The sequence below is a fragment of the Pseudophryne corroboree genome, chromosome 1 (genome assembly GCF_028390025.1).
Source record: "Pseudophryne corroboree isolate aPseCor3 chromosome 1, aPseCor3.hap2, whole genome shotgun sequence".
Classification (NCBI taxonomy): Eukaryota; Metazoa; Chordata; class Amphibia; order Anura; family Myobatrachidae; genus Pseudophryne; species Pseudophryne corroboree.
The window spans coordinates 1,068,982,131-1,069,006,479 of NC_086444.1; the positions used below are offsets into that span (position 1 = coordinate 1,068,982,131).

General features: G+C 44.6%; 1 protein-coding gene across 1 annotated transcript in view; it reads left to right on the plus strand.

Moving 5' to 3' along the window:
* CNGA1 (cyclic nucleotide gated channel subunit alpha 1) overlaps positions 1-24,349 on the plus strand; it is a 79,896-nt gene that overhangs the window by 30,042 nt on the left and 25,505 nt on the right. The window contains exons 4-7 of the mRNA XM_063956953.1: positions 13,612-13,647; positions 13,917-13,996; positions 14,045-14,138; positions 16,072-16,179. Coding sequence (XP_063813023.1) covers positions 13,612-13,647; positions 13,917-13,996; positions 14,045-14,138; positions 16,072-16,179 — 318 coding nt within the window. The remainder of the gene's footprint in view (positions 1-13,611; positions 13,648-13,916; positions 13,997-14,044; positions 14,139-16,071; positions 16,180-24,349) is intronic.

Here is a 24,349-nt window from a genome sequence, read left to right on the forward strand (position 1 = left end):
CAGGAGCAAATACGTTTGTAAAATTCTACAAATTTGATATCTTGACTGAGGAGGACCTGGAGTTCTCTCATTCGGTGCTGCAGAGTCATCCGCACTCTCCCGCCCGTTTGGGAGCTTTGGTATAATCCCCATGGTCCTTACGGAGTTCCCAGCATCCACTAGGACGTCAGAGAAAATAAGAATTTACTTACCGATAATTCTATTTCTCGTAGTCCGTAGTGGATGCTGGGCGCCCATCCCAAGTGCGGATTGTCTGCAATACTGGTACATAATTATTGTTACCAAAAAATTCGGGTTATTGTTGTAGTGAGCCATCTTTTCTAGAGGCTCCTCTATTATCATGCTGTTAACTGGGTTCAGATCACAAGTTGTACAGTGTGATTGGTGTGGCTGGTATGAGTCTTACCCGGGATTCAAAATCCTTCCTTATTGTGTACGCTCGTCCGGGCACAGTATCCTAACTGAGGCTTGGAGGAGGGTCATAGGGGGAGGAGCCAGTGCACACCAGGTGATCCTAAAGCTTTCTTTAGATGTGCCCAGTCTCCTGCGGAGCCGCTATTCCCCATGGTCCTTACGGAGTTCCCAGCATCCACTACGGACTACGAGAAATAGAATTATCGGTAAGTAAATTCTTATTTTAAGCACCTTACTTACCTTCTTTACTGCGCTTTGACATTGTGTATGGTTATTCAGCCTATTATCAATGAGTACCCCCAAATCTTTTTCCAAATCTGTTTCACCTAGGCGTTCCCCATTTAATATGTAGGCAACGAGTTTGTTTTTAGTCCCGAAATGCATAACCTTGCATTTGTCTGTATTGAACCTCATTTTCCATTTAGATGCCCAGAGTTCAAGTTTAGATAGATCATTCTGCAAGGACTCCACATCCAATTCCGAGTTAATTACCTTACACAGTTTAGTATCATCTGCAAAGATTGATACTGTGCTTTTGAGGGCCTATTTCTAGGTCATTGATAAATATGTTGAACAGTAGTGGTCCGAGTACGGACCCTTGTGGTATTCCGCTGACTACTGGGGACCAGGTTGTGGACTTCCCGTTGACCACTACTTGCTGTACCCTGCTATCCAACCAGTTGCTTAACCATGTGCAAATAGTTTTTCCTAGGCCCAGCTCCTTTAATTTGATGATCAGTCTCCTGTGAGGCAATGTATCGAAGGCTTTTGCAAAATCTAGGAAGACCACATCCACTGCTTTTCCCTGATCAAGATTATTGCTCACTTCCTCATAGAAGCTAATTAAGTTAGTCTGACATGACCTGTCCCTCACAAACCCATGCTGGTTCTTGCTAATAATCCTAGTGGTCTGTAGATACTCCAGTATGTTGTCCCTTAGAATTCCTTCCAATATTTTCTCCACTATAGACGTTAAACTAACTGGTCTGTGGTTACCCAGAAGATTTTTGGATCCATTTTTAAATAATGGCACTACCTCAGCTATATGCCAATCCTTCGGTACCATGCCTGATCTAATTGAACTATTGAAAATCAAGTATAGGTGTCATGCTAGTTGTGAACTAAGCTCCATAAGAACCCTCGGGTGAAGTCCATCAGGACCAGGTGATTTATTAACCTTAATTTTGCTTAGTCTCTCGTGGATTACTCCTTCACTTAGACAAGTATCTAACCATGAATCATTACTGTCACAATTGTTATGCTCTACTTCCACCATCAGTTCTTCTCTGGTGAATACTGATGAAAAAAATTTGTTCAGTATTTCCGCTTTTATTTCGTCATAATTTATCAATTCTCCAAATTCATCTTTTATTGGACCTATAGTCTCCTTTTTTAACCTTTTACCGTTTATGTATTTAAAAAAAAATTATGATTGGTTTTACTCTCTATAGCAATTTGCTTTTCATTTTCCATTTTAGCTGCTCTTATTGCTTTTTTGCGTTTCTTATTACATTCCTTGTAATACTTGAAAGACTCTTCCTTTCCATTAGATTTAATTGCTTTGAAAGCTCGCTTTTTTTTATCCATTTCTGCCTTAACCTTCTTGTTAAGCCACATCAGTTTGAGTTTAATACTCTTGCGTTTACTGCCCATGGGAATACATTTATGAATATTGCTATCCAGCAACCCCTTTAAAACATCCCACATTTCCGAAGTGTTCTTGTTATTAAACAGAATCTCCCACTCTATGTCGTTAAGTGCACATCTCAGCATACTGAAATTAGCCTTCCTAAAGTTAAAAGTTTTGGTGGAACCCCTGTAGCTATGTTTCCTGAAACTGATGTCGAATGTGATCATATAGTGATCACTGTTACCCAAAGTCTCCCCAACTTTAGTGTTTGATATAATATCCACATAATTAGTAATTACTAGATCCAAGGTAGTTTTACCCCTAGTTGGGTCCTCGACTAATTGAGACAAGTAGTGATCCTTTAACATATTTAAGTACCTGTTGCCCCTCGTTTTAGCACATGAATCGTTACTCCAGTTTATATCTAGGTAATTAAAATCCCCAATCACAAGGGTGTCCCCCAATCCCGCAGCCGTTTCGATTTGCAGCAAGAGTTGTTCTTCCTCATGTATGCTAATATCCGGCTGTTTTTAGCATGTGCCTATGACTAGTTTTTTTGCACCAATACCCCCACTTGAGATTTCAACCCATAGTGACTCCACATCATCGCCAGTTTTCTCATAGATAACCTCCTTTAAGTATGGTTTAAGTGATGGTTTAACATAAAGACATACACCTCCTCCTCTTTTGCTTGCCCTGTCCCTCCTGAAAAGAGAATACCCCTCTAAGTTTGCAACCCAGTCGTGAGAGTCGTCCCACCATGTTTCCGTAATACCTATAATGTCATACTCAGCCTTTGATGCTAACAATTCCAATTCCCCCATTTTACCTGCTAGACTTCTGGCGTTTGCAAGCATACATTTTAGTTTAGTGGTTCCTTTATTCGCTTGTTTTTTTAAAGATATCCTATCCTTTACTAGTGCATCCCTTGAGTTACTGATACAGACTGTCCTTCTCGCTCCCTCTCCAACCCCACCGAACTTAGTATTGCCCACATTACTTTTCTCTTTGATCAACCCAATATTCCCGTCTAAATTTACCACCCTGACATTAGTATTTTCCCTTATGTCCTGTACATCATTTTCTATAGGCTGTGAAGATGACACATAATTGTTAGTAGTTCATGCTTTGGCAATACCTTTCTTGATACCCTTATTAGAACCCATGTAAATACCCTTACCGGCTGCACTTTCCCTCCCCCCTTCTCCAACCGCTTTTATCTCTCTACCACCATCCCTACTATTCTCACTGCATGACCCATAGTCTCTAGCTAAACCCTCCCCCCCAGGCTCCTAGTTTAAAAGCTCCTCCAACCTACTAACCATCCTTCCCCCCAGCACCGCAGCCCCTTCCTCATTCAGGTGCAATCCATCGCGAGAAAAAAGATGGCGTCTGACTGAGAAGTCCGCCCAGTGTTCCAAGAACACAAACCCCTCTTTCCTACACCAGTCCCCAAGCCACACATTACCTCCCTAATATCCCTCTGTCTCCCTGGGCTAGCGCGTGGCACTGGTAATATTTCGGAGAATATTACCTTAGATGTCCTTTTTTTAAGTCCCTATAGTCTTTCTTAAGGACATCCCACCTACCACTAACTTTGTCGTTGGTGCCAACGTGTACCAAGACCGCCGGGTTTTTCCAGCCCCTCCCAATAATCTATCTATCCGGTCCACGATGTGCCATACCCGAGCACATGGGAGACAACATACCACACGGTGATCATGATCCCGGTAGCAGATTGCCCTATCTGCCTTCCTGATGATAGAGTCCCCTACCACCACCATCTGCCTGGGTGCCTCTCTAGCTTTCATCCCATCTGAGCCAGAGGGACCACTCCTCCAGTTGCTAGAGGTTGCAGTCTCCTCCGACTCCGTCATTTCATCGCTATCATCCACCGAATCTTCGTCCAATCTGGCAAATTTGTTCGGGTTTGATTGATCCGAGATGTCGTGCCTCCCCCTCTTTTTCTTCCTTCTAACAGTGACCCAACTGCCTACCTGATTATCTAAACTTCGCTCAAGATTGTGAATATCCCTCAGTCGCGTAACGGTCTACTCTAGATCAGTTACCTGGGCTTCCAGGGCAACCGTTCGCTCACATCTCGCGCATATGTATTCGCCCTGGGTCGGCTGCTCCAGGTGCGCATACATCTTGCACGACACGCACTGAGTGAGACTCTCAATCACGGCCCCTCCCATCTGTTTGAAAAACTAACTCCCTATTACCTTCCGAAAGAACAATAAAGAAAATAAAAACTAGCTAGCCAATACAATCAATACACAATAAGTAGGTAAAAAAATAAATAACCTAACTCCCTATTACTTTCCGAAAGAAAAATAAAAGAATAAAAACTAACTAGCCAATACAATCAATACACAATAAGTAGGTAATCAATACTTATCTGAGTGGAAACTCTCCTGCTACACCGATACCCCTCCTTGCAGTTGTTCCAGTCTTCTGCACCTCCTTTTCATTCAGCTTCCGGCTCCTGTTTCGTCCACAGACCGCAGACCTCACATGCGCAGGCTGTGGCTTCAGCAGCACACACTCACTCCCATAGCAGCAGCCCTCACACACTTTCACTCCCCTGGCAGTACTCTCTCACTCACTCTCTCCCTGCAGCAGCACTCACACTCTTTCCTACCTCCAGCAGCGCACCCCCAGACACTCACCCAGCAGCAGCACTCACCTTTCCCTCTTCCTCACACACACACACACAATCAATCAATCCATCCACAAACCGCGGTAACAGCAGTGCCCTCTCACTCTCACAATTCCACAAACACACTCACGCAGCACTGTAGTTAGCCCAGCAGCCTCGCACTCACACAACAGTGGCAGCAGCGATCCCCCGCTGGACTCTGCTCCCAGCCGCTCACACACACTGCCCACACACACAGACCACAGCGGCAGCGATCCCCTGCTGCGTGCTCACCGCTGCCCGCTCCGCTCCTCCTGACGATCACCCGCTGCCCGCTCCGCCTGGCGCCGCTTCGCTGACTCCCGGCTTCCTCCTCACTTCCGCTTCCGGCACGTCAGCCCGACCATTACACTAAACCTGCATTGGAAGTTTTGTTATAGAAACTCCCAAAAATTGGGAATAGATCAACACTGAGTATAAAGGGCAGACAGTGCTCTCTTCCCCTTTTCTATACGGAATCACACTTTCATGCATCTAAATAACAAATCCATACATGGCAATACACTTATATACGTAGAGGCACAAGATAATAATATGCACAACAGATTCCAAAGAAAAACCTGTTACATATTCAAAGCCATGAGTTAAGCAATAATTTCATATCAGTATTTTTCGGATTATAGAAACATACATCTTATTACAGATGTGTGATCATACACCTATCCTCTTTGCGCCATGTGGCACGAGACGCATGACACGAGTTTGACGGGTAGCGATTCCAGGATATTTGTTTTTATTTCTGAATTCAACATCTTTGTTACATCAGAGCTACATACAAAGTCACTTATTCGTGTCCTTGGTGCTTAGAATTTATGTCACAATGGAGTTGGCATAGAGTCATAGATTAAGCACAACGCTGAGTGGTGGGATGAATGGCGCAGCTCAATTGTAGCAGTCTTCAGTCTATCACTTTTAGTGACCTAGTTGCTCGCAGTGGGTTCAGTATGATTTACCAACGGACACAATACCGACAGTCATAATCCCCGACAGCCACTGACCAACAGTGAAAATACCGACACGGTCAAAATACCGACATTCAGTATGCCAACATGGTAGAAATTCCGATATAAGGGGTAATTCTGAGTTGATCGCAGCAGGATTTTTGTTAGCAGTTGGGCAAAACCATGTACACTGCAGGGGAGGCAGATATAACATGTGCAAAGAGAGTTAGATTTGGGTAGTGATGAGCAGGTTCGGTTCCTCGGAATCCGAACCCCCCCCCCCCCCGAACTTCACCCATTTTACACGGTTCCGAGCGGACTGGAATCTTCCCGCCTTGCTCGGTTAACCCGAGCGCACCCGAACGTCATCATCCCGCTGTCGGATTCTCGCGAGATTCGTATTCTATATAAGGAGCCGCGCGTCGCCGCCATTTTCACTTGTGCATTGGAGATGATAGGGAGAGGACGTGTGCAGCGTTCTCTCAGTTGTGTTCAGTGTGCTGCAAATATCTGTGCTCAGTGTGCTGCAAATATCTGTGCTCAGTGTGCTGCAAATATCTGTGCTCAGTGTGCTGCAAATATCTGTGCTCAGTGTGCTTGCAAATATCTGTGCTCAGTGTGCTGAAAATATCTACGTTCTCTGCCTGAAAAACGCTCCATATCTGTGCTGCATTGTAGTATATAGTAGGAGGACAGTGCAGAATTTTGCTGACCAGTGACCACCAGTATTATATCAGTACGGTACAGTAGTCCACTGCTCTACCTACCTCTGTGTCGTCAAGTATACTATCCATCCATACCTGTGGTGCATTTTAGTTGTTGTGCGCAGTATATATAGTAGGAGGACAGTGCATAATTTTGCTGACCACCAGTATATAATATATAGCAGTACGGTACAGTAGACAGTAGTCCACTGCTCTGCCTACCTCTGTGTCATCAAGCATACTATCCATCCATACCTGTGGTGCATTTAAGTTTTGCGCAGTATATATAGTAGGAGGACAGTGCAGAATTTTGCTGACCACCAGTATATAATATATAGCAGTACGGTACAGTAGTCCACTGCTCTACCTACCTCTGTGTCGTCAAGTATACTATCCATCCATACCTGTGGTGCATTTAAGTTTTGCGCAGTAGTAGGAGGACAGTGCATCATTTTGCTGACCACCAGTATATAATATATAGCAGTACGGTATAGTAGTCCACTGCTCTACCTACCTCTGTGTCGTCAAGTATACTATCCATCCATACCTGTGGTGCATTTAAGTTTTGCGCAGTAGTAGGAGGACAGTGCATAATTTTGCTGACCACCAATATATAATATATAGCAGTACGGTACAGTAGTCCACTGCTCTACCTACCTCTGTGTCATCAAGTATACTATCCATCCATACCTGTGGTGCATTTAAGTTTTGCGCAGTATATATAGTAGGAGGACAGTGCAGAATTTTGCTGACCACCAGTATATAATATATAGCAGTACGGTACAGTAGGTCATTGCTATTGATATATTACTGGCATATAATTCCACACATTAAAAAATGGAGAACAAAAATGTGGAGGGTAAAATAGGGAAAGATCAAGATCCACTTCCACCTCGTGCTGAAGCTGCTGCCACTAGTCATGGCCGAGATGATGAAATGCCATCAACGTCGTCTGCCAAGGCCGATGCCCAATGTCATAGTAGAGAGCATGCAAAATCCAAAAAACAAAAGTTCAGTAAAATGACCCAAAACTCTAAATTAAAAGCGTCTGAGGAGAAGCGTAAACTTGCCAATATGCCATTTACGACACGGAGTGGCAAGGAACGGCTGAGACCCTGGCCTATGTTCATGGCTAGTGGTTCAGATTCACATGAGGATGGAAGCACTCATCCTCTTGCAAGAAAAATGAAAAGACTTAAGCTGGCAAAAGCACAACAAAGAACTGTGCATTCTTCTAAATCACAAATCCCCAAGGAGAGTCCAATTGTGTCGGTTGCGATGCCTGACCTTCCCAACACTGGACGGGAAGAGGTGGCGCCTTCCACCATTTGCACGCCCCCTGCAAGTGCTGGAAGGAGCACCCGCAGTCCAGTTCCTGATAGCCAAATTGAAGATGTTACTGTTGAAGTACACCAGGATGAGGATATGGGTGTTGCTGGCGCTGAGGAGGAAATTAACAAGGAGGATTCTGATGGTGAGGTGGTTTGTTTAAGTCAGGCACCCGGGGAGACACCTGTTGTCCGTGGGACGAATATGGCCATTGACATGCCTGGTCAAATTACAAAAAAAATCACCTCTTCGGTGTGGAATTATTTCAACTGAAATGCGGACAACTGGTGTCAAGCCGTGTGTTGCCTTTGTCAAGCTGTAATAAGTAGGGGTAAGGACGTTAACCACCTAGGAACATCCTCCCTTATACGTCACCTGGAGCGCATTCATCAGAAGTCATTGACAAGTTCAAAAGCTTTGGGTGACAGCGGAAGCAGTCCACTGCCAACTAAATCCCTTCCTCTTGTAACCAAGCTCCTGCAAACCACACCACCAACTCCCTCAGTGTCAATTTCCTCCTTAGACAGGAAAGCCAATAGTCCTGCAGGCCATGTCACTGTAAAGACTGACGAGTCCTCTCCTGCCTGGGATTCCTCCGATGCATCCTTGAGTGTAACGCCTACTGCTGCTGGCGCTGCTGTTGTTGCTGCTGGGAGTCGATCGTCATCCCAGAGGGGAAGTCGGAAGACCACTTGTACTACTTCCAGTAAGCAATTGACTGTCCAACAGTCCTTTGCGAGGAAGATGAAATATCACAGCAGTCATCCTGCTGCAAAGCGGATAACTCAGGCCTTGGCAGCCTGGGTGGTGTTAAACGTGTTTCCGGTATCCATCGTTAATTCACAGGAAACTAGAGATTTGCTTGAGGTACTGTGTCCCCGGTACCAAATACCATCTAGGTTCCATTTCTCTAGGCAGGCGATACCGAGAATGTACACAGACCTCAGAAAAAGAGTCACCAGTGTCCTAAAAAATGCAGTTGTACCCAATGTCCACTTAACCACGGACATGTGGACAAGTGGAGCAGGGCAGACTAAGGCCTATATGACTGTGACAGCCCACTGGGTAGATGTATTGCCTTCCGCAACAAGAACAGCAGTGGCGGCACCAGTAGCAGCATCTCGCAAACGCCAACTCGTTCCTAGGCAGGCTACGCTTTATATCACCGCTTTCCAGAAGAGGCACACAGCTGACAACCTCTTATGGAAACTGAGGAACATCATCGCAGAATGGCTTACCCCAATTGGACTCTCCTGGGGATTTCTGACATCGGACAACGCCACCAATATTGTGTGTGCATTACATGTGGGTAAATTCCAGCACGTCCCATGTTTTGCACATACATTGAATTTGGTGGGGCAGAATTATTTAAAAAACGACAGGGGCGTGCAAGAGATGCTGTCGGTGATCCGAAGAATTGCGGGCCACTTTCGGCATTAAGCCACCGCGTGCCAAGACTGGAGCACCAGCAAACACTCCTGAACCTGCCCCGCCATCATCTGAAGCAAGAGGTGGTAACGAGGTGGAATTCAACCCTCTATATGCTTCAGAGGATGGAGGAGCAGCAAAAGGCCATTCAAGCCTATACAGCTACCTACGATATAGGCAAAGGAGGGGAAATGCACCTGACTCAAGCGCGGTGGAGAATGGTTTCAACGTTGTGCAAGGTTCTGCAACCCTTTGAACTTGCCACACGTGAAGTCAGTTCAGACACTGCCAGCCTGAGTCAGGTCATTTCCCTTCATCAGGCTTTTGCAGAAGAAGCTGGAGAGATTGAAGGAGGAGCTAAAACAGAGCGATTCCGCTAGGCATGTGGGACTTGTGGATGGAGCCCTTAATTCGCTTAACCAGGATTCACGGGTTGTCAATCTGTTGAAATCAGAGCACTACATTTTGGCCACCGTGCTCGGTCCTAGATTTAAAACCTACGTTGGATCTCTCTTTCCGGCAGACACAAGTCTGCAGAGGTTCAAAGACCTGCTGGTGAGAAAATTGTCAAGTCAAACGGAACGTGACCCGTCAACAGCTCCTCCTTCACATTCTCCTGCAACTGGGGTTGCGAGGAAAAGGCTAAGAATTCCGAGCCCACCCACTGGCGGTGATGCAGGGCAGTCTGGAGCGAGTACTGACATCTGGTCCGGACTGAAGGACCTGCCAACGATTACTGACATGTCGTCTACTGTCACTGCATATGATTCTGTCACCATTGAAAGAATGGTGGAGGATTATATGAGTGACCGCATCCAAGTAGGCACGTCAGACAGTCCGTACGTATACTGGCAGGAAAAAGAGGCAATTTGGAGGCCCTTGCACAAACTGGCTTTATTTTACCTAAGTTGCCCCCCCTCCAGTGTGTACTCCGAAAGATTGTTTAGTGCAGCCACTCACCTTGTCAGCAATCGGCGTACGAGGTTACTTCCAGAAAATGTGAAGAAGATGATGTTCATCAAATTGAATAATCAATTCCTCCGTGGAGACATTCACCAGCAATTGCCTCCAGAAAGTACACAAGGACCTGAGATGGTGGATTCCAGTGGGGACGAATTAATAATCTGTGAGGAGGGGGATATACACAGTGAAAGGGGTGAGGAATCAGACGATGAGGAGGAGGTGGACATCTTGCCTCTGTAGAGCCAGTTTGTGCAAGGAGAGATTGATTGCTTCTTTTTTGGTGGGGGCCCAAACCAACCAGTCATTTCAGACACACAGTTGTGTGGCAGACCCTGTCGCTGAAATCATGGGTTTGTTAAAGTGTGCATGTCCTGTTTATACAACATAAGGGTGGGTGGGAGGGCCCAAGGACAATTCCATCTTGCACCTCTTTTTTTCTTTAATTTATCTTTGCATCATGTGCTGTTTGGGGACTATTTTTTGAAGTGCCATCCTGTCTGACACTGCAGTGTCACTCCTAGATGGGCCAGGTGTTTGTGTCGGCCACTTGGGTCGCTTAGCTTAACCATCCAGCGACCTTGGTGCACCTCTTTTTTTCTTTGCATCATGTGCTGTTTGGGGACTATTTTTTTAAATCTGCCATCCTGTCTGACACTGCAGTGCCACTCCTAGATGGGCCAGGTGTTTGTGTCGGCCACTTGGGTCGCTTAGCTTAGTCATCCAGCGACCTCGGTGCAAATGTTAAGACTAAAAATAATATTGTGAGGTGTGAGGTGTTCAGAATAGACTGGAAATGAGTGGAAATTATGGTTATTGAGGTTAATAATACTATGGGATCAAATTGACCCCCAAATTCTATGATTTAAGCTGTTTTTGAGGGTTTTTTGTAAAAAAAAAACACCCAAATCCGACAAAAAAATTTCAGGGAGGTCTTGCCAAAACGTGTCCGAATCCAAAACACGGCCGTGGAACCGAATCCAAAACCAAAACACAAAACCCGAAAAATGTCCGGTGCACATCTCTAGATTTGGGTGTGGTGTGTTCAATCTGCAATCTAAATTGCAGTGTAAAAATAAAGCAGCCAGTATTTACCCTGCACAGAAACAAAATAACCCATCCAAATCTAACTCTCTCTGCACATGTTATATCGGCCTCCCCTGCAGTGCACATGGTTTTGCCCAACTGCTAACAAAAATCCTGCTGCGATCAACTCAGAATTACCCCCATAGTCAGAATACCAACATTTGAAATGATGACATGTCAAAATACAGACATGAGTTTTTCTGGGGGGTTTTCATTGTCGACATAGGTCAACATGGACACTGTAAAATGTACCGCATCCCCTCACATGGCTCACTATGCTTTGGACATGGGCCCTCATTCCGAGTTGATTGCTCGCTAGCTACTTTTTGCAGCCGTGTAAACGCATAGTCGCCACCCACAGGGGAGTGTGTTTTCGCTTTGCAAGTGTGCGATCGCATGTGCAGCCGAGCGGTACAAAAAACATTTTGTGCAAAACAAGACCAGCCCTGAAGTTAGTTATCCTGTGCGATGATCGTAGCGACAGAGGTCCCGTAATTGACGTCAGACACCCGCCCTGCAAACGCCTGGTCACGCCTGCGTTTTCCCTACCACTCCCTGAAAACGGCCAGCTGACACCCATAAACGCCCTCTTCCTGTCAATCTCCTTGCGATCGGCGGTGTGAATGGATTTGTCGCTAGAAGCATTGCACAGCAACGATGCTCTTTGTACCCGTACGACGTGCGTGCGCATTGCGGTGCATATGCATGCGCAGTTTTGCCATTTTTTTACCTGATAGCTGCGCTGCGAAAATCGGCAGCGAGCGATCAACTCGGAATGACCCCCATGGTTCCTCACTGCGCTCAGCACACTAGAATATTCCCCCTCCAGGTCCACTGGGATGGGTAAAGTATGAAGAAGTCTGTTTTGGGGCAAAAATTCCTTAAAAATGCATGTTGGCATTTTGACAGGGTTGGCATTTCAAATGATGTTGGTATTCTGACTGTCGGCATTTTGAACATGTCGGCATAATGAATGTCGGTAGTTTGACCGTGTCGGTATTTTGTCTGTCAGGGTTATGACCGTCGATATTGTGCCGTCAGTAAACCAACTGCTACCCAGTCGCAGCTGCTGCATGCAATGGTGTGGCTTTGACGCAAAGTCCATGGTGCACCAAACAGGGCTATATGGCGAGATTGTAGGTCAGGGTAATGTGGACTCATCTGTAAATCTTATATTTTTATACAAGCAAGTATACTATAAATAGCCTGATATTTATTACGTTTCATCGAATTTTGTCTATCATTAAAGCAAATAAAACATTTGTATAATACGGCCAGTAAAGTTCCTGACTTATTTACATTTCTCTACATACATCTCTATCTACTTACCTGTGTCAAAGTGGTATTGGTCTACTCCCAAATTTAGCACTGATTGTTTCCTGAATGACTCTCTGCTTAGTCTTCTTATTAAAGTAAAAGGATTGCTCTATATAAATTACCGTAAGTAAGCCCAGGTTAAATCAGATTTTTAATGTATCTCCTGCATATCTCATGTTAACTTCCTGCATAGGCATCTCCTGCTTTATTTCAATATGCAAATATGATTTCAATATAGTGCATGATTTTTATTTTTCCAAAAATATCTTTATTGAGTTTTTCACAAAAACAATTATGAACAGAATATAAAAGACAGATCTAAATTCCATAAGTGCAATCACAGTCACAAAAACAAAAATATGAGTGCAATAACATCTAAGGCCAGCCAGAGGTTACTACAAAATAATGGCAGCACCAAGGGGAAAGGTATTATATATATTAATATATCCAGAATCATGCATTCCAAAGGGTGATATGAATACTCATATCATTTGGATAAGTATCCTGTTAATAAAGACCTGATTGAGAATAATAAATTAAATATACCTTTATAGGTTGACCAAGACAAATCAACAGGGGATACAAAGGTAAATACATAATGGGGTGGGGGGAGGCTATGAAAGGAAATCCAATAGGCCTCATACTCTATGTGTGAAATACTCTTAGTGCTTCAGACAGTAATCCCTGTCCCCACGTAGAACTCCCATCAGTGCTTTCAGTTACACACAAAGGGAGCTATTCAGACCTGGTCGCAGACAGCTGAAAATCGCAATCAACTTTGCCGGAAGGATGTGATCACAAAATGAATGACAGGTGGCGGGCATTCAGCGGTGGCCCCCCACTTACGGTAGAAATAGATCACTCCCTTTTCAATGTCGGGAAGGGTAGGTGTGTCTGCCATAGTACATCAAATGCAGCAACAATTGTGACAACGCTTGAATACTGTAGAAGGTCTAGAGTCACCGCCACTTCATCAACATTTTTTAAAACAGGATTCAATATTTGCCACTATCCTAAAATATACATTTTGTGCAGCCAGCCCAACATTTAGTGTATGCAATACATATATTATATTTTTCATTATTCCATGTTTTTTTTCAGAGAAGAAAAAAAGAAAAAGAAAAAAGAAAAGAAGGAGTATGTATGGAAATATTTAGAACATACATCTGTATATACTGTATTTACTACATCATGGCTTAATAAATCTATTGCAAATGCTCCAATAGACTGGGTTTTATGGGTATGATGGCTAATTATTAGATATAAACAATTAATCAGTACTATAAGATCATCTGAAGAAAATATTGAAAAGCCACATTATAAAACATGCTTGTAGCTGGGGAGCCTCTAATAGTTTTATATTGCTTTTACTGCTTCTTCCTATTTTCTATGTTATTCCTTTATAGTAAATCCGATCATAAAAAGGAAAAGAAAAAAGACAAAGAAAAGAAGAAAGACAAAGAAAAAAACAAAGACAAAGAAAAAGGTGCAAAAGACAAAAAAGAAAAGGAAAATAATAAAGACAACGCAAAAGAGAAAGAAAAGGAGAAAGAAAAGGAGAAAGAAAAGGAGAAAGAGAAGGCTGATAAGGACAAAGACAAGGACAAAGATAAAGACAAAAAAGATGAGTAAGTCCACAACTTAAAAATGAAAGATTCAGGGACAACATCTTTCCTATAATTCCTTATAGAAACTGGTTTTCAGTCTCAATAAACCCAACAAAAAAACAGCACAACTACTAGAGAAGACAATGACCCACTCCCGGCTAAATAGAAAAGGCACTTACTCTCTTTTACCTGTCAGAAATCAGGGCCACCAAGAAACTTTTTGGGTCCCAGTATTAAGGGGTCATGTACAATTTTGTGTTCCTATTGTGAAAACTGCTGTGGACTTTCATTAATAAGAGCTGAGTGAGGTTTGTCCACACCATCTCAAATAAATAAGAGGCCCGGGGATGGCCTCACCCCCCTTCCACCTATGCTGCCCTTTTCTTAAGCCTTTAACAAAGTATTATTTTCTGCTATCTGATATCTTTTATTTCAAATGGGTACACGCACTCAAATGTCTGTATTGGTAGGAGCTCACAATCTGTCAGATCAAGTGAAAGTTCTCACACCACAATCTGATTTACATATTCTTTCTTTACACAGTTTGTCAACGTAAATCTTCCACCACCTAGTTTTTCTCTCAGATTGGAAGGGGTACTAAAGTGCGGGATTTTAGAAGTGAAGATGTTGCCCATAACAACCAATCACATTCTAGGTACAGTTCATCCAGAAAATATTTACAGCGCTTCACTTTTTTCACATTTTGTTATGTTACAGCCTTATTCCAAAATGGAATAAATTTATTTTTTGTTCAATTGGATTCAAGTCTGGGCTCTGGCTGGGCCACTCAAGGACATTCACAGAGTTGTCCTGAAGCCACTCCTTTGATATCTTAGCTGTGTGCTTAGAGTCACTGTCCTGCTGAAAAGTGAACAGTCGCCCCAGTCTGAGGTCAACAGCGCTCTGGAGCAGGTTTTCATCCAGGATGTCTTTGTACATTGCTGCATTCATCTTTCCCTCTATCCTGACTAGTCTCCCAGTTCCTGCTGCTGAAAAACATCCCCACAGCATGATGCTGCCACCACCATGCTTCATTGTAGGGATGGTATTGGCCTGGGGATGAGCGGTGCCTGGTTTCCTCCATTCATGCCATAGAGTTCAATCTTTGTCTCATCAGACCAGAGAATTTTGTTTCTCATGGTCTGAGAGTCCTTCAGGTGCATTTTGGCAACAAACTCCAGGCGGGCTGCCATGTGCTTTTTACTAAGGAGTGGCTTCCGTCTGGCCACTCCACCATACAGGCCTGATTGGTGGATTGCTGCAGAGATGGTTGTCATTCTTGAAGGTTTTCCTCTCTCCACAGAGGAACGCTGTAGCTGTAGCAGAGTGACCATCGGGTTCTTGGTCACCTTCCTGACTAGGGCCCTTCTCCCCCGATCGCTCAGTTTAGATGGCGGCCAGCTCTAGGAAGAGTCCTGGTGGTTCTGAACTTCTTCCATTTACGGATGATGAAGGCCACTTTGCTCATTTGTTATTTTTCAGTTTTTTATTTTTAATAAATTTGCAATTCACATTGTCATTATGGGGTATTGAGTGTAGAATTTTGAGGGAAAAAAATAATTTATTCCATTTTGGAATAAGGCTGTTATGTGGAAAAAAAGTGAAGCGCTGTGAATACTTTCCGGATGCCCTGTATTATATTTTAGAAGGTGATAGATAAATAATAAGAATAATCTGATTGGTTGCTATGGGCAAAAAATATCCACTTCTAAAACCTACATTCTAGTAAATATACTACTAAGCTTTTGAGCAAGACTCTCATTGCATAATGTTTGAAAACATTTTAAAAGCATTTAACTTTTATAATGTCCTGAGTGTGTATTACACAGATGTTCTAGGTGCTATATAAATAATAATGCAAACCATAATTGATATTATTATTATTATTATTATTATTATTATTATTATTATTATTATTATTAATCTTTCTGCATTTTCTGTTTCTTCTCTCCAGGAAAAAAAAAGAGATTTATGTTATTGACCCATCTGGGAACCTGTACTACAACTGGCTATTTTGTATTACAATGCCGGTAATGTACAACTGGACCATGCTTATAGCAAGGTGACCTTCTACAGTTCGTAATTTGCTGCCCAATCTTTTCTCCAGAGAAAATGCTTAAGGCCAGTACTCACGGCCCGATGCTGTAGAGATGTATGCTGAGCGAACCGCTCAGCACACATCTCTTCCGCCGCTCAGCACAGCGCGATCTGCGCTGAGCGTGCGGGGGGAGACGGGGGGCCGCTCACTTTACCCAGCGGGTGAAGTGAGCGACCCGCTAGATTGGCCTGCATGCAGGCCAATCTTGCAGCAGCGATAGCGATGCGCGGGGCTGCGCATCGCTATCGCTGTTAGGGCTACACACGGAGCGATCTTGCTGAAAATCTAAGCAATCTAGTCAGATTGCTTAGATTATCGCTCCGCGTGTACCCCCCTTTACTCTATATAGGCCAAGATTTATCAAGCCTTGGAGAGTGATAAATAGTACGGTGATAAAGTAACAACCAACCAGCTCCTGTCATTTTATTAAACACTGCCTGTAACATGTTAGTTAGGAGCTGATTGGCTGGTACTTTATCACGGTGCTATTTATCACTCTCCAAAGCTTGATAAATGGGGGCCATATGTATTTAAAAAAATTAACTATAATCTATATCTGTCACTGTTTTAAAATTTACCCGGCAACTAGATTATACCTAGTCAGAGCTGTATTAACAATAGGGCCTATGTGCTGGTCGCCCAGGGGCCCTCCCACACAGAACCTACATCACAAGCATGGGGGTCACTGTGGCATATGTGAACTAGGGATTCTTTCAGGCTTAGGGCCAGATGTACTAAGCCTAGAAAAGTGATATAGTTGAGAGTGATAAACTACCAGCCAACCAGCTCATAACTGTAAATTTTCAAACAGCATGTGTGTCACAACTGAGGGCTGGTGTCGGTAGCGGGAAGCCTCAGTTGTAGGGGCTGACGGGTATCTGAACTTAGGAGGTGAGATGGGACTCCTAGACATGCGCAGAAGCAGTAGTACCAAAGCCCGAAAGCGTGACCACGACAACAGAAAGTGCCTTTAAGGGTCTTTATTAAGTAATAAAGTCAAAGAAAGTGCAACAAAATAATAACTATCAAAGAAAGAGTCTCTGAGTTCCTACTGGTTTGAGACCAGTAACCTGAGCTTTAGTTTGAGATGCCTTGTGAAGCTTGAAGTGTAGATAAAGCATAAAGTGATGCTGGGGATCGCAGGTAAAGTACTAGGTGATGCTGGGGATCGCAGGTGAAGTACTTAGTGATGCTGGGGATCGCAGGTAAAGTACTAGGTGATGCTGGGGATCGCAGGTGAAGTACTTAGTGATGCTGGGGATCGCAGGTAAAGTATTTAGTGATGCTGGGGATCGCAGGTGAAGTACTTAGTGATGCTGGGGATCGCAGGTAAAGTACTTAGTGGAAACAGAGAACCGCTGGAGAGTGGCTGCTGGAAGCCGGAGTACACACTCTGCTGATACTGGGTGCGGGAGCAATGGAGACAGGCTGCACCACAGGATATAACCCCAGGGGAGTTGGAGCTGCACTGCAGAGGGTAGACACAAGAGAGTCAGGCTATACTGCAGAGAGCATTCACAGGAAAGTCATTAGTGAAGCTGCAGACTAGATTCACTGGAGAGACAATTGAAGCACTGACAATCTTCTGGGTGCTGGGACAGGATATTTATACCTGTAGGATAACAGGGATTGGCTGACAATTATGCAGAGGCAGCAGCAGCGCTGCGGATTGGAGAGGAGAGCAACATGTGATTCACTCCAACATGGCTGCGCCCATGACCCAGTTTGAAGGGGAAAAGATACTCTTGAGGAACCATGTGTCAAACGGCAATGGCGGCGGAAGCCGCAGCAGCAGAGGCTCTATTCATTCCCACCTACGCTCAGTGGCCACAGGGATGGCAGCAGCGGCCGCAGCAGACGGAGGGCGCCTCACTCAGCTTCCATGAGGTGAGACTACGGGCACGGCAGTGACGGGACGGAAAGCGCCATACCACATTTAGGTGAGTACACTAAGAAGGCCGCTGAGCCAGCGCTGCGGGCAATCCCAAAAGAGTTATAAGAAAACATAGTTATAACCTGGCCCTGGCACGCTGAGCCAATCTCAGGAGACACCTGACCGGTAGGAAATGGCGTTTAGTTACCCGGATCGTGACACTGTGACATGGCAGTTAGGAGCTGATTGGCTGGTATTTTATCACTCTCCACTTTATCACTTTTTAAGGGGGATATTCAATTTCCGCCGATGAAGCTTCGGGTGATATTTCCCGATGTTTCATCAATGTTTTTGAACCTGGAAAAAACATCCTTTTCACCCGAAAAGACGCTGATTCAGTGAAACCTGTGTATTTTCGCTAGAAACAGCCCCGTTTTCTGGTGAGAACGGGGCTGCTTTCGGGGAATTTGCTGCACCTGCCATAGGCAGGTGAAACAAATCCCTGTAAAGCCGCAGCATGCGCCGGCTTATTGGGACTAATTAGATACCCCCCCACCCCGACGATACTTTTACACTCGACAGTCAGTGCGGGTAACTGAATATCCCCCTAAGACTTAGTACATCTGGTCCACAATGTGAACTGGGGGCAATACATTATGTTTAACACATTTTAATAACACAGCCAGCATATTTTATTGAAAATGTTATTGGTAGGGCCCTCACAAATTGGTTGCTATGGAGTCCCAACAAGCCTTAATCTGGCCATACACCTAGGGGGTCATTCCGAGTTGTTCGCTCGCAAGCGGATTTTAGCAGATTTGCTCATGCTAAGCCGCCGCCTACTGGGAGTGAATCTTAGCATCTTAAAATTGCGAACGATGTATTCGCAATATTGCGATTACACACCTCGTAGCAGTTTCTGAGTAGCTCCAGACTTACTCGGCATCTGCGATCATTTCAGTGCTTGTCGTTCCTGGTTTGACGTCACAAACACACCCAGCGTTCGGCCAGACACTCCTCCGTTTCTCCGGCCACTCCTGCGTTTTTTCCGGAAACTGTAGCGTTTTTTCCCACACGCCCATAAAACGGCCTGTTTCCGCCCAGTAACACCCATTTCCTGTCAATCACATTACGATCGCCAGAACGATGAAAAAGCCGTGAGTAAAATTCCTAAGTGCATAGCAAATTTACTTGGCGCAGTCGCAGTGCGGACATTGCGCATGCGCATTAAGCGGAAAATCGCTGCGATGCGAAGATTTTTACCGAGCGAACAACTCAGAATGACCCCCCTAATACACTGAATTAGTAACAAAGGAATATAACTCGTATTTTAACAAGAAAGTTTTCATATTGCTTTAAATTGCTGTATTTAATTCACATGCAACTTTAATCCAGAAAGAAAATTGTACATTATACTTATGACAGTTCGCTAAGGTAACATTGCAGAGCTGATCTAACATTACAGTAATTAGGCAATACAGAGAACCCAAGGGCGTAGCTACCATAGGTGCAGGCAGTGCAGCTGCTATGGGGCCCAGAGCTGAGAGGGGCACACTTTCCTTATCAAAGTTACATGTGTTATATACTTTTTTCGCCATTGAGTGAAACATAGGAGCCCTTTCAAACTTTTTCCTTGCGGCCTGCACTATATCTAGGTATGCCCCTGGACCTGCTCATTGTAGTGTGGTATAAAATTAACTGGAGGGCATTTTAATTTTACATAATATGAACCGGGGCACTGTAATAAGGCACAATATGAACTGGGAGCACTATACTGTATATCATAATGTGAATTGGGGGTACTGTGCGCCGTAATGTGTACTGGCAGCTCTGAAATGTGACATAGGGTGAACTTGAGCACTACTGCGATTCATAAAAGAAACTAGGGCACTACTATGAGGCATAACATTAAATAAGGCTCTACTATGGTTCAGAAAATGAATTAGGGCACTAATAATATATGGCATAAATTAACAACTGCTGCAGAGAAGTGTCTCTCTAGAAGCATTGGGATGGGGGCCCCTTCAAAATGTTGCAATGGGGCCCACAAAGTTCTGGCTACGCCCCTGAGAGAACCTGCATATACAATAGACTAGAGATGAGCGGGTTCGGTTTCTCTGAATCCGAACCCGCACGAACTTCATGTTTTTTTTCACGGGTCCGAGCTACTCGGATCTTCCCGCCTTGCTCGGTTAACCCGAGCGCACCAGAACGTCATCATGACGCTGTCGGATTCTCGCGAGACTCGGATTCTATATAAGGAGCCGCGCGTCGCCGCCATTTTCACACGTGCATTGAGATTGATAGGGAGAGGACGTGGCTGGCGTCCTCTCCATTTAGATTAGAAGAGAGAGAGAGAGAGATTGACCTGATTTACTGGAGATTAGGAGTACTGTAGAACTGTAGAGAGTGCAGAGTTTACTAGTGACTGACCACAGTGACCACCAGACAGTGCAGTTTTATTTAATATATCCGTTCTCTGCCTGAAAAAAACGATACACAGTGACTCAGTCACATACCATATCTGTGTGCACTGCTCAGCCCAGTGTGCTGCATCATCTATGTATATATCTGACTGTGCTCAGCTCACACATCTTATAATTGTGGGGGAGACTGGGGAGCACTGCAGTGCCAGTTATAGGTTATAGCAGGAGCCAGGAGTACATATTATTATTAAAATTAAACAGTGCACACTTTTGCTGCAGGAGTGCCACTGCCAGTGTGACTGACCAGTGACCTGACCACACTGACCACCAGTATAGTTAGTAGTATAGTATACTATATTGTGATTGCCTGAAAAAGTTAAACACTCGTATCTGACTGTGCTCAGCTCACACATCTTATAATTGTGGGGGAGACTGGGGAGCACTGCAGTGCCAGTTATAGGTTATAGCAGGAGCCAGGAGTACATATTATTATTAAAATTAAACAGTGCACACTTTTGCTGCAGGAGTGCCACTGCCAGTGTGACTGACCAGTGACCTGACCACACTGACCACCAGTATAGTTAGTAGTATAGTATACTATATTGTGATTGCCTGAAAAAGTTAAACACTCGTCGTGTGACTTCACTTGTGTGGTGTTTTTTTTTTTATTCTATAAAAAACTCATTCTGCTGACAGACAGTGTCCAGCAGGTCCGTCATTATATAATATATACCTGTCCGGCTGCAGTAGTGATATATATATATTTTTTATATCATTATTTATCATCCAGTCGCAGCAGACACAGTACGGTAGTTCACGGCTGTAGCTACCTCTGTGTCGGCACTCGGCAGTCCGTCCATAATTGTATACCACCTACCCGTGGTTTTTTTTTCTTTCTTCTTTATACATACATACTACTACTACATCTCTTTATCAACCAGTCTATATTAGCAGCAGACACAGTACAGTACGGTAGTCCACGGCTGTAGCTACCTCTGTGTCGGCACTGGGCAGTCCGTCCATAATTGTATACCACCTACCCGTGGTTTTTTTTTCTTTCTTCTTTATACATACATACTACTACTACTACATCTCTTTATCAACCAGTCTATATTAGCAGCAGACACAGTACAGTACGGTAGTCCACGGCTGTAGCTACCTCTGTGTCGGCACTGGGCAGTCCGTCCATAATTGTATACCACCTACCCGTGGTTTTTTTTTCTTTCTTCTTTATACATACATACTACTACTACATCTCTTTATCAACCAGTCTATATTAGCAGCAGACACAGTACAGTACGGTAGTCCACGGCTGTAGCTACCTCTGTGTCGGCACTGGGCAGTCCGTCCATAATTGTATACCACCTACCCGTGGTTTTTTTTTTTTTTCTTCTTTATACATACATACTACTACTACTACATCTCTTTATCAACCAGTCTATATTAGCAGCAGACACAGTACAGTACGGTAGTCCACGGCTGTAGCTACCTCTGTGTCGGCACTGGGCAGTCCGTCCATAATTGTATACCACCTACCCGTGGTTTTTTTTTCTTTCTTCTTTATACATACATACTACTACTACTACATCTCTTTATCAACCAGTCTATATTAGCAGCAGACACAGTACAGTACGGTAGTCCACGGCTGTAGCTACCTCTGTGTCTGCACTGGGCAGTCCGTCCATAATTGTATACCACCTACCCGTGGTTTTTTTTTCTTTCTTCTTTATACATACATACTACTACTACTACATCTCTTTATCAACCAGTCTATATTAGCAGCAGACACAGTACAGTACGGTAGTCCACGGCTGTAGCTACCTCTGTGTCGGCACTGGGCAGTCCGTCCATAATTGTATACCACCTACCCGTGGTTTTTTTTTCTTTCTTCTTTATACATACATACTACTACTACATCTCTTTATCAACCAGTCTATATTAGCAGCAGACACAGTACAGTACGGTAGTCCACGGCTGTAGCTACCTCTGTGTCGGCACTCAGCAGTCCGTCCATAATTGTATACTAGTATCCATCCATCTCCATTGTTTACCTGAGGTGCCTTTTAGTTGTGCCTATTAAAATATGGAGAACAAAAATGTTGAGGTTCCAAAATTAGGGAAAGATCAAGATCCACTTCCACCTCGTGCTGAAGCTGCTGCCACTAGTCATGGCCGAGACGATGAAATGCCAGCAACGTCGTCTGCCAAGGCCGATGCCCAATGTCATAGTACAGAGCATGTCAAATCCAAAACACCAAATATCAGTAAAAAAAGGACTCCAAAACCTAAAATAAAATTGTCGGAGGAGAAGCGTAAACTTGCCAATATGCCATTTACCACACGGAGTGGCAAGGAACGGCTGAGGCCCTGGCCTATGTTCATGGCTAGTGGTTCAGCTTCACATGAGGATGGAGGCACTCAGCCTCTCGCTAGAAAAATGAAAAGACTCAAGCTGGCAAAAGCAGTAGCACCGCAAAGAACTGTGCGTTCTTCGAAATCCCAAATCCACAAGGAGAGTCCAATTGTGTCGGTTGCGATGCCTGACCTTCCCAACACTGGACGTGAAGAGCATGCGCCTTCCACCATTTGCACGCCCCCTGCAAGTGCTGGAAGGAGCACCCGCAGTCCAGTTCCTGATAGTCAGATTGAAGATGTCAGTGTTGAAGTACACCAGGATGAGGAGGATATGAGTGTTGCTGGCGCTGGGGAGGAAATTGACCAGGAGGATTCTGATGGTGAGGTGGTTTGTTTAAGTCAGGCACCCGGGGAGACACCTGTTGTCCGTGGGAGGAATAGGGCCGTTGACATGCCTGGTGAAAATACCAAAAAAATCAGCTCTTCGGTGTGGAAGTATTTCACCAGAAATGCGGACAACAGGTGTCAAGCCGTGTGTTCCCTTTGTCAAGCTGTAATAAGTAGGGGTAAGGACGTTAACCACCTCGGAACATCCTCCCTTATACGTCACCTGCAGCGCATTCATAATAAGTCAGTGACAAGTTCAAAAACTTGGGCCGACAGCGGAAGCAGTCCACTGACCAGTAAATCCCTTCCTCTTGTAACCAAGCTCACGCAAACCACCCCACCAACTCCCTCAGTGTCAATTTCCTCCTTCCCCAGGAATGCCAATAGTCCTGCAGGCCATGTCACTGGCAATTCTGACGAGTCCTCTCCTGCCTGGGATTCCTCCGATGCATCCTTGCGTGTAACGCCTACTGCTGCTGGCGCTGCTGTTGTTGCTGCTGGGAGTCGATGGTCATCCCAGAGGGGAAGTCGTAAGCCCACTTGTACTACTTCCAGTAAGCAATTGACTGTCCAACAGTCCTTTGCGAGGAAGATGAAATATCACAGCAGTCATCCTGTTGCAAAGCGGATAACTGAGTCCTTGACAACTATGTTGGTGTTAGACATGCGTCCGGTATCCGCCGTTAGTTCACAGGGAACTAGACAATTTATTGAGGCAGTGTGCCCCCGTTACCAAATACCATCTAGGTTCCACTTCTGTAGGCAGGCGATACCGAGAATGTACACGGACGTCAGAAAAAGACTCACCAGTGTCCTAAAAAATGCAGTTGTACCCAATGTCCACTTAACCACGGACATGTGGACAAGTGGAGCAGGGCAGGGTCAGGACTATATGACTGTGACAGCCCACTGGGTAGATGTATGGACTCCCGCCGCAAGAACAGCAGCGGCGGCACCAGTAGCAGCATCTCGCAAACGCCAACTCTTTCCTAGGCAGGCTACGCTTTGTATCACCGCTTTCCAGAATACGCACACAGCTGAAAACCTCTTACGGCAACTGAGGAAGATCATCGCAGAATGGCTTACCCCAATT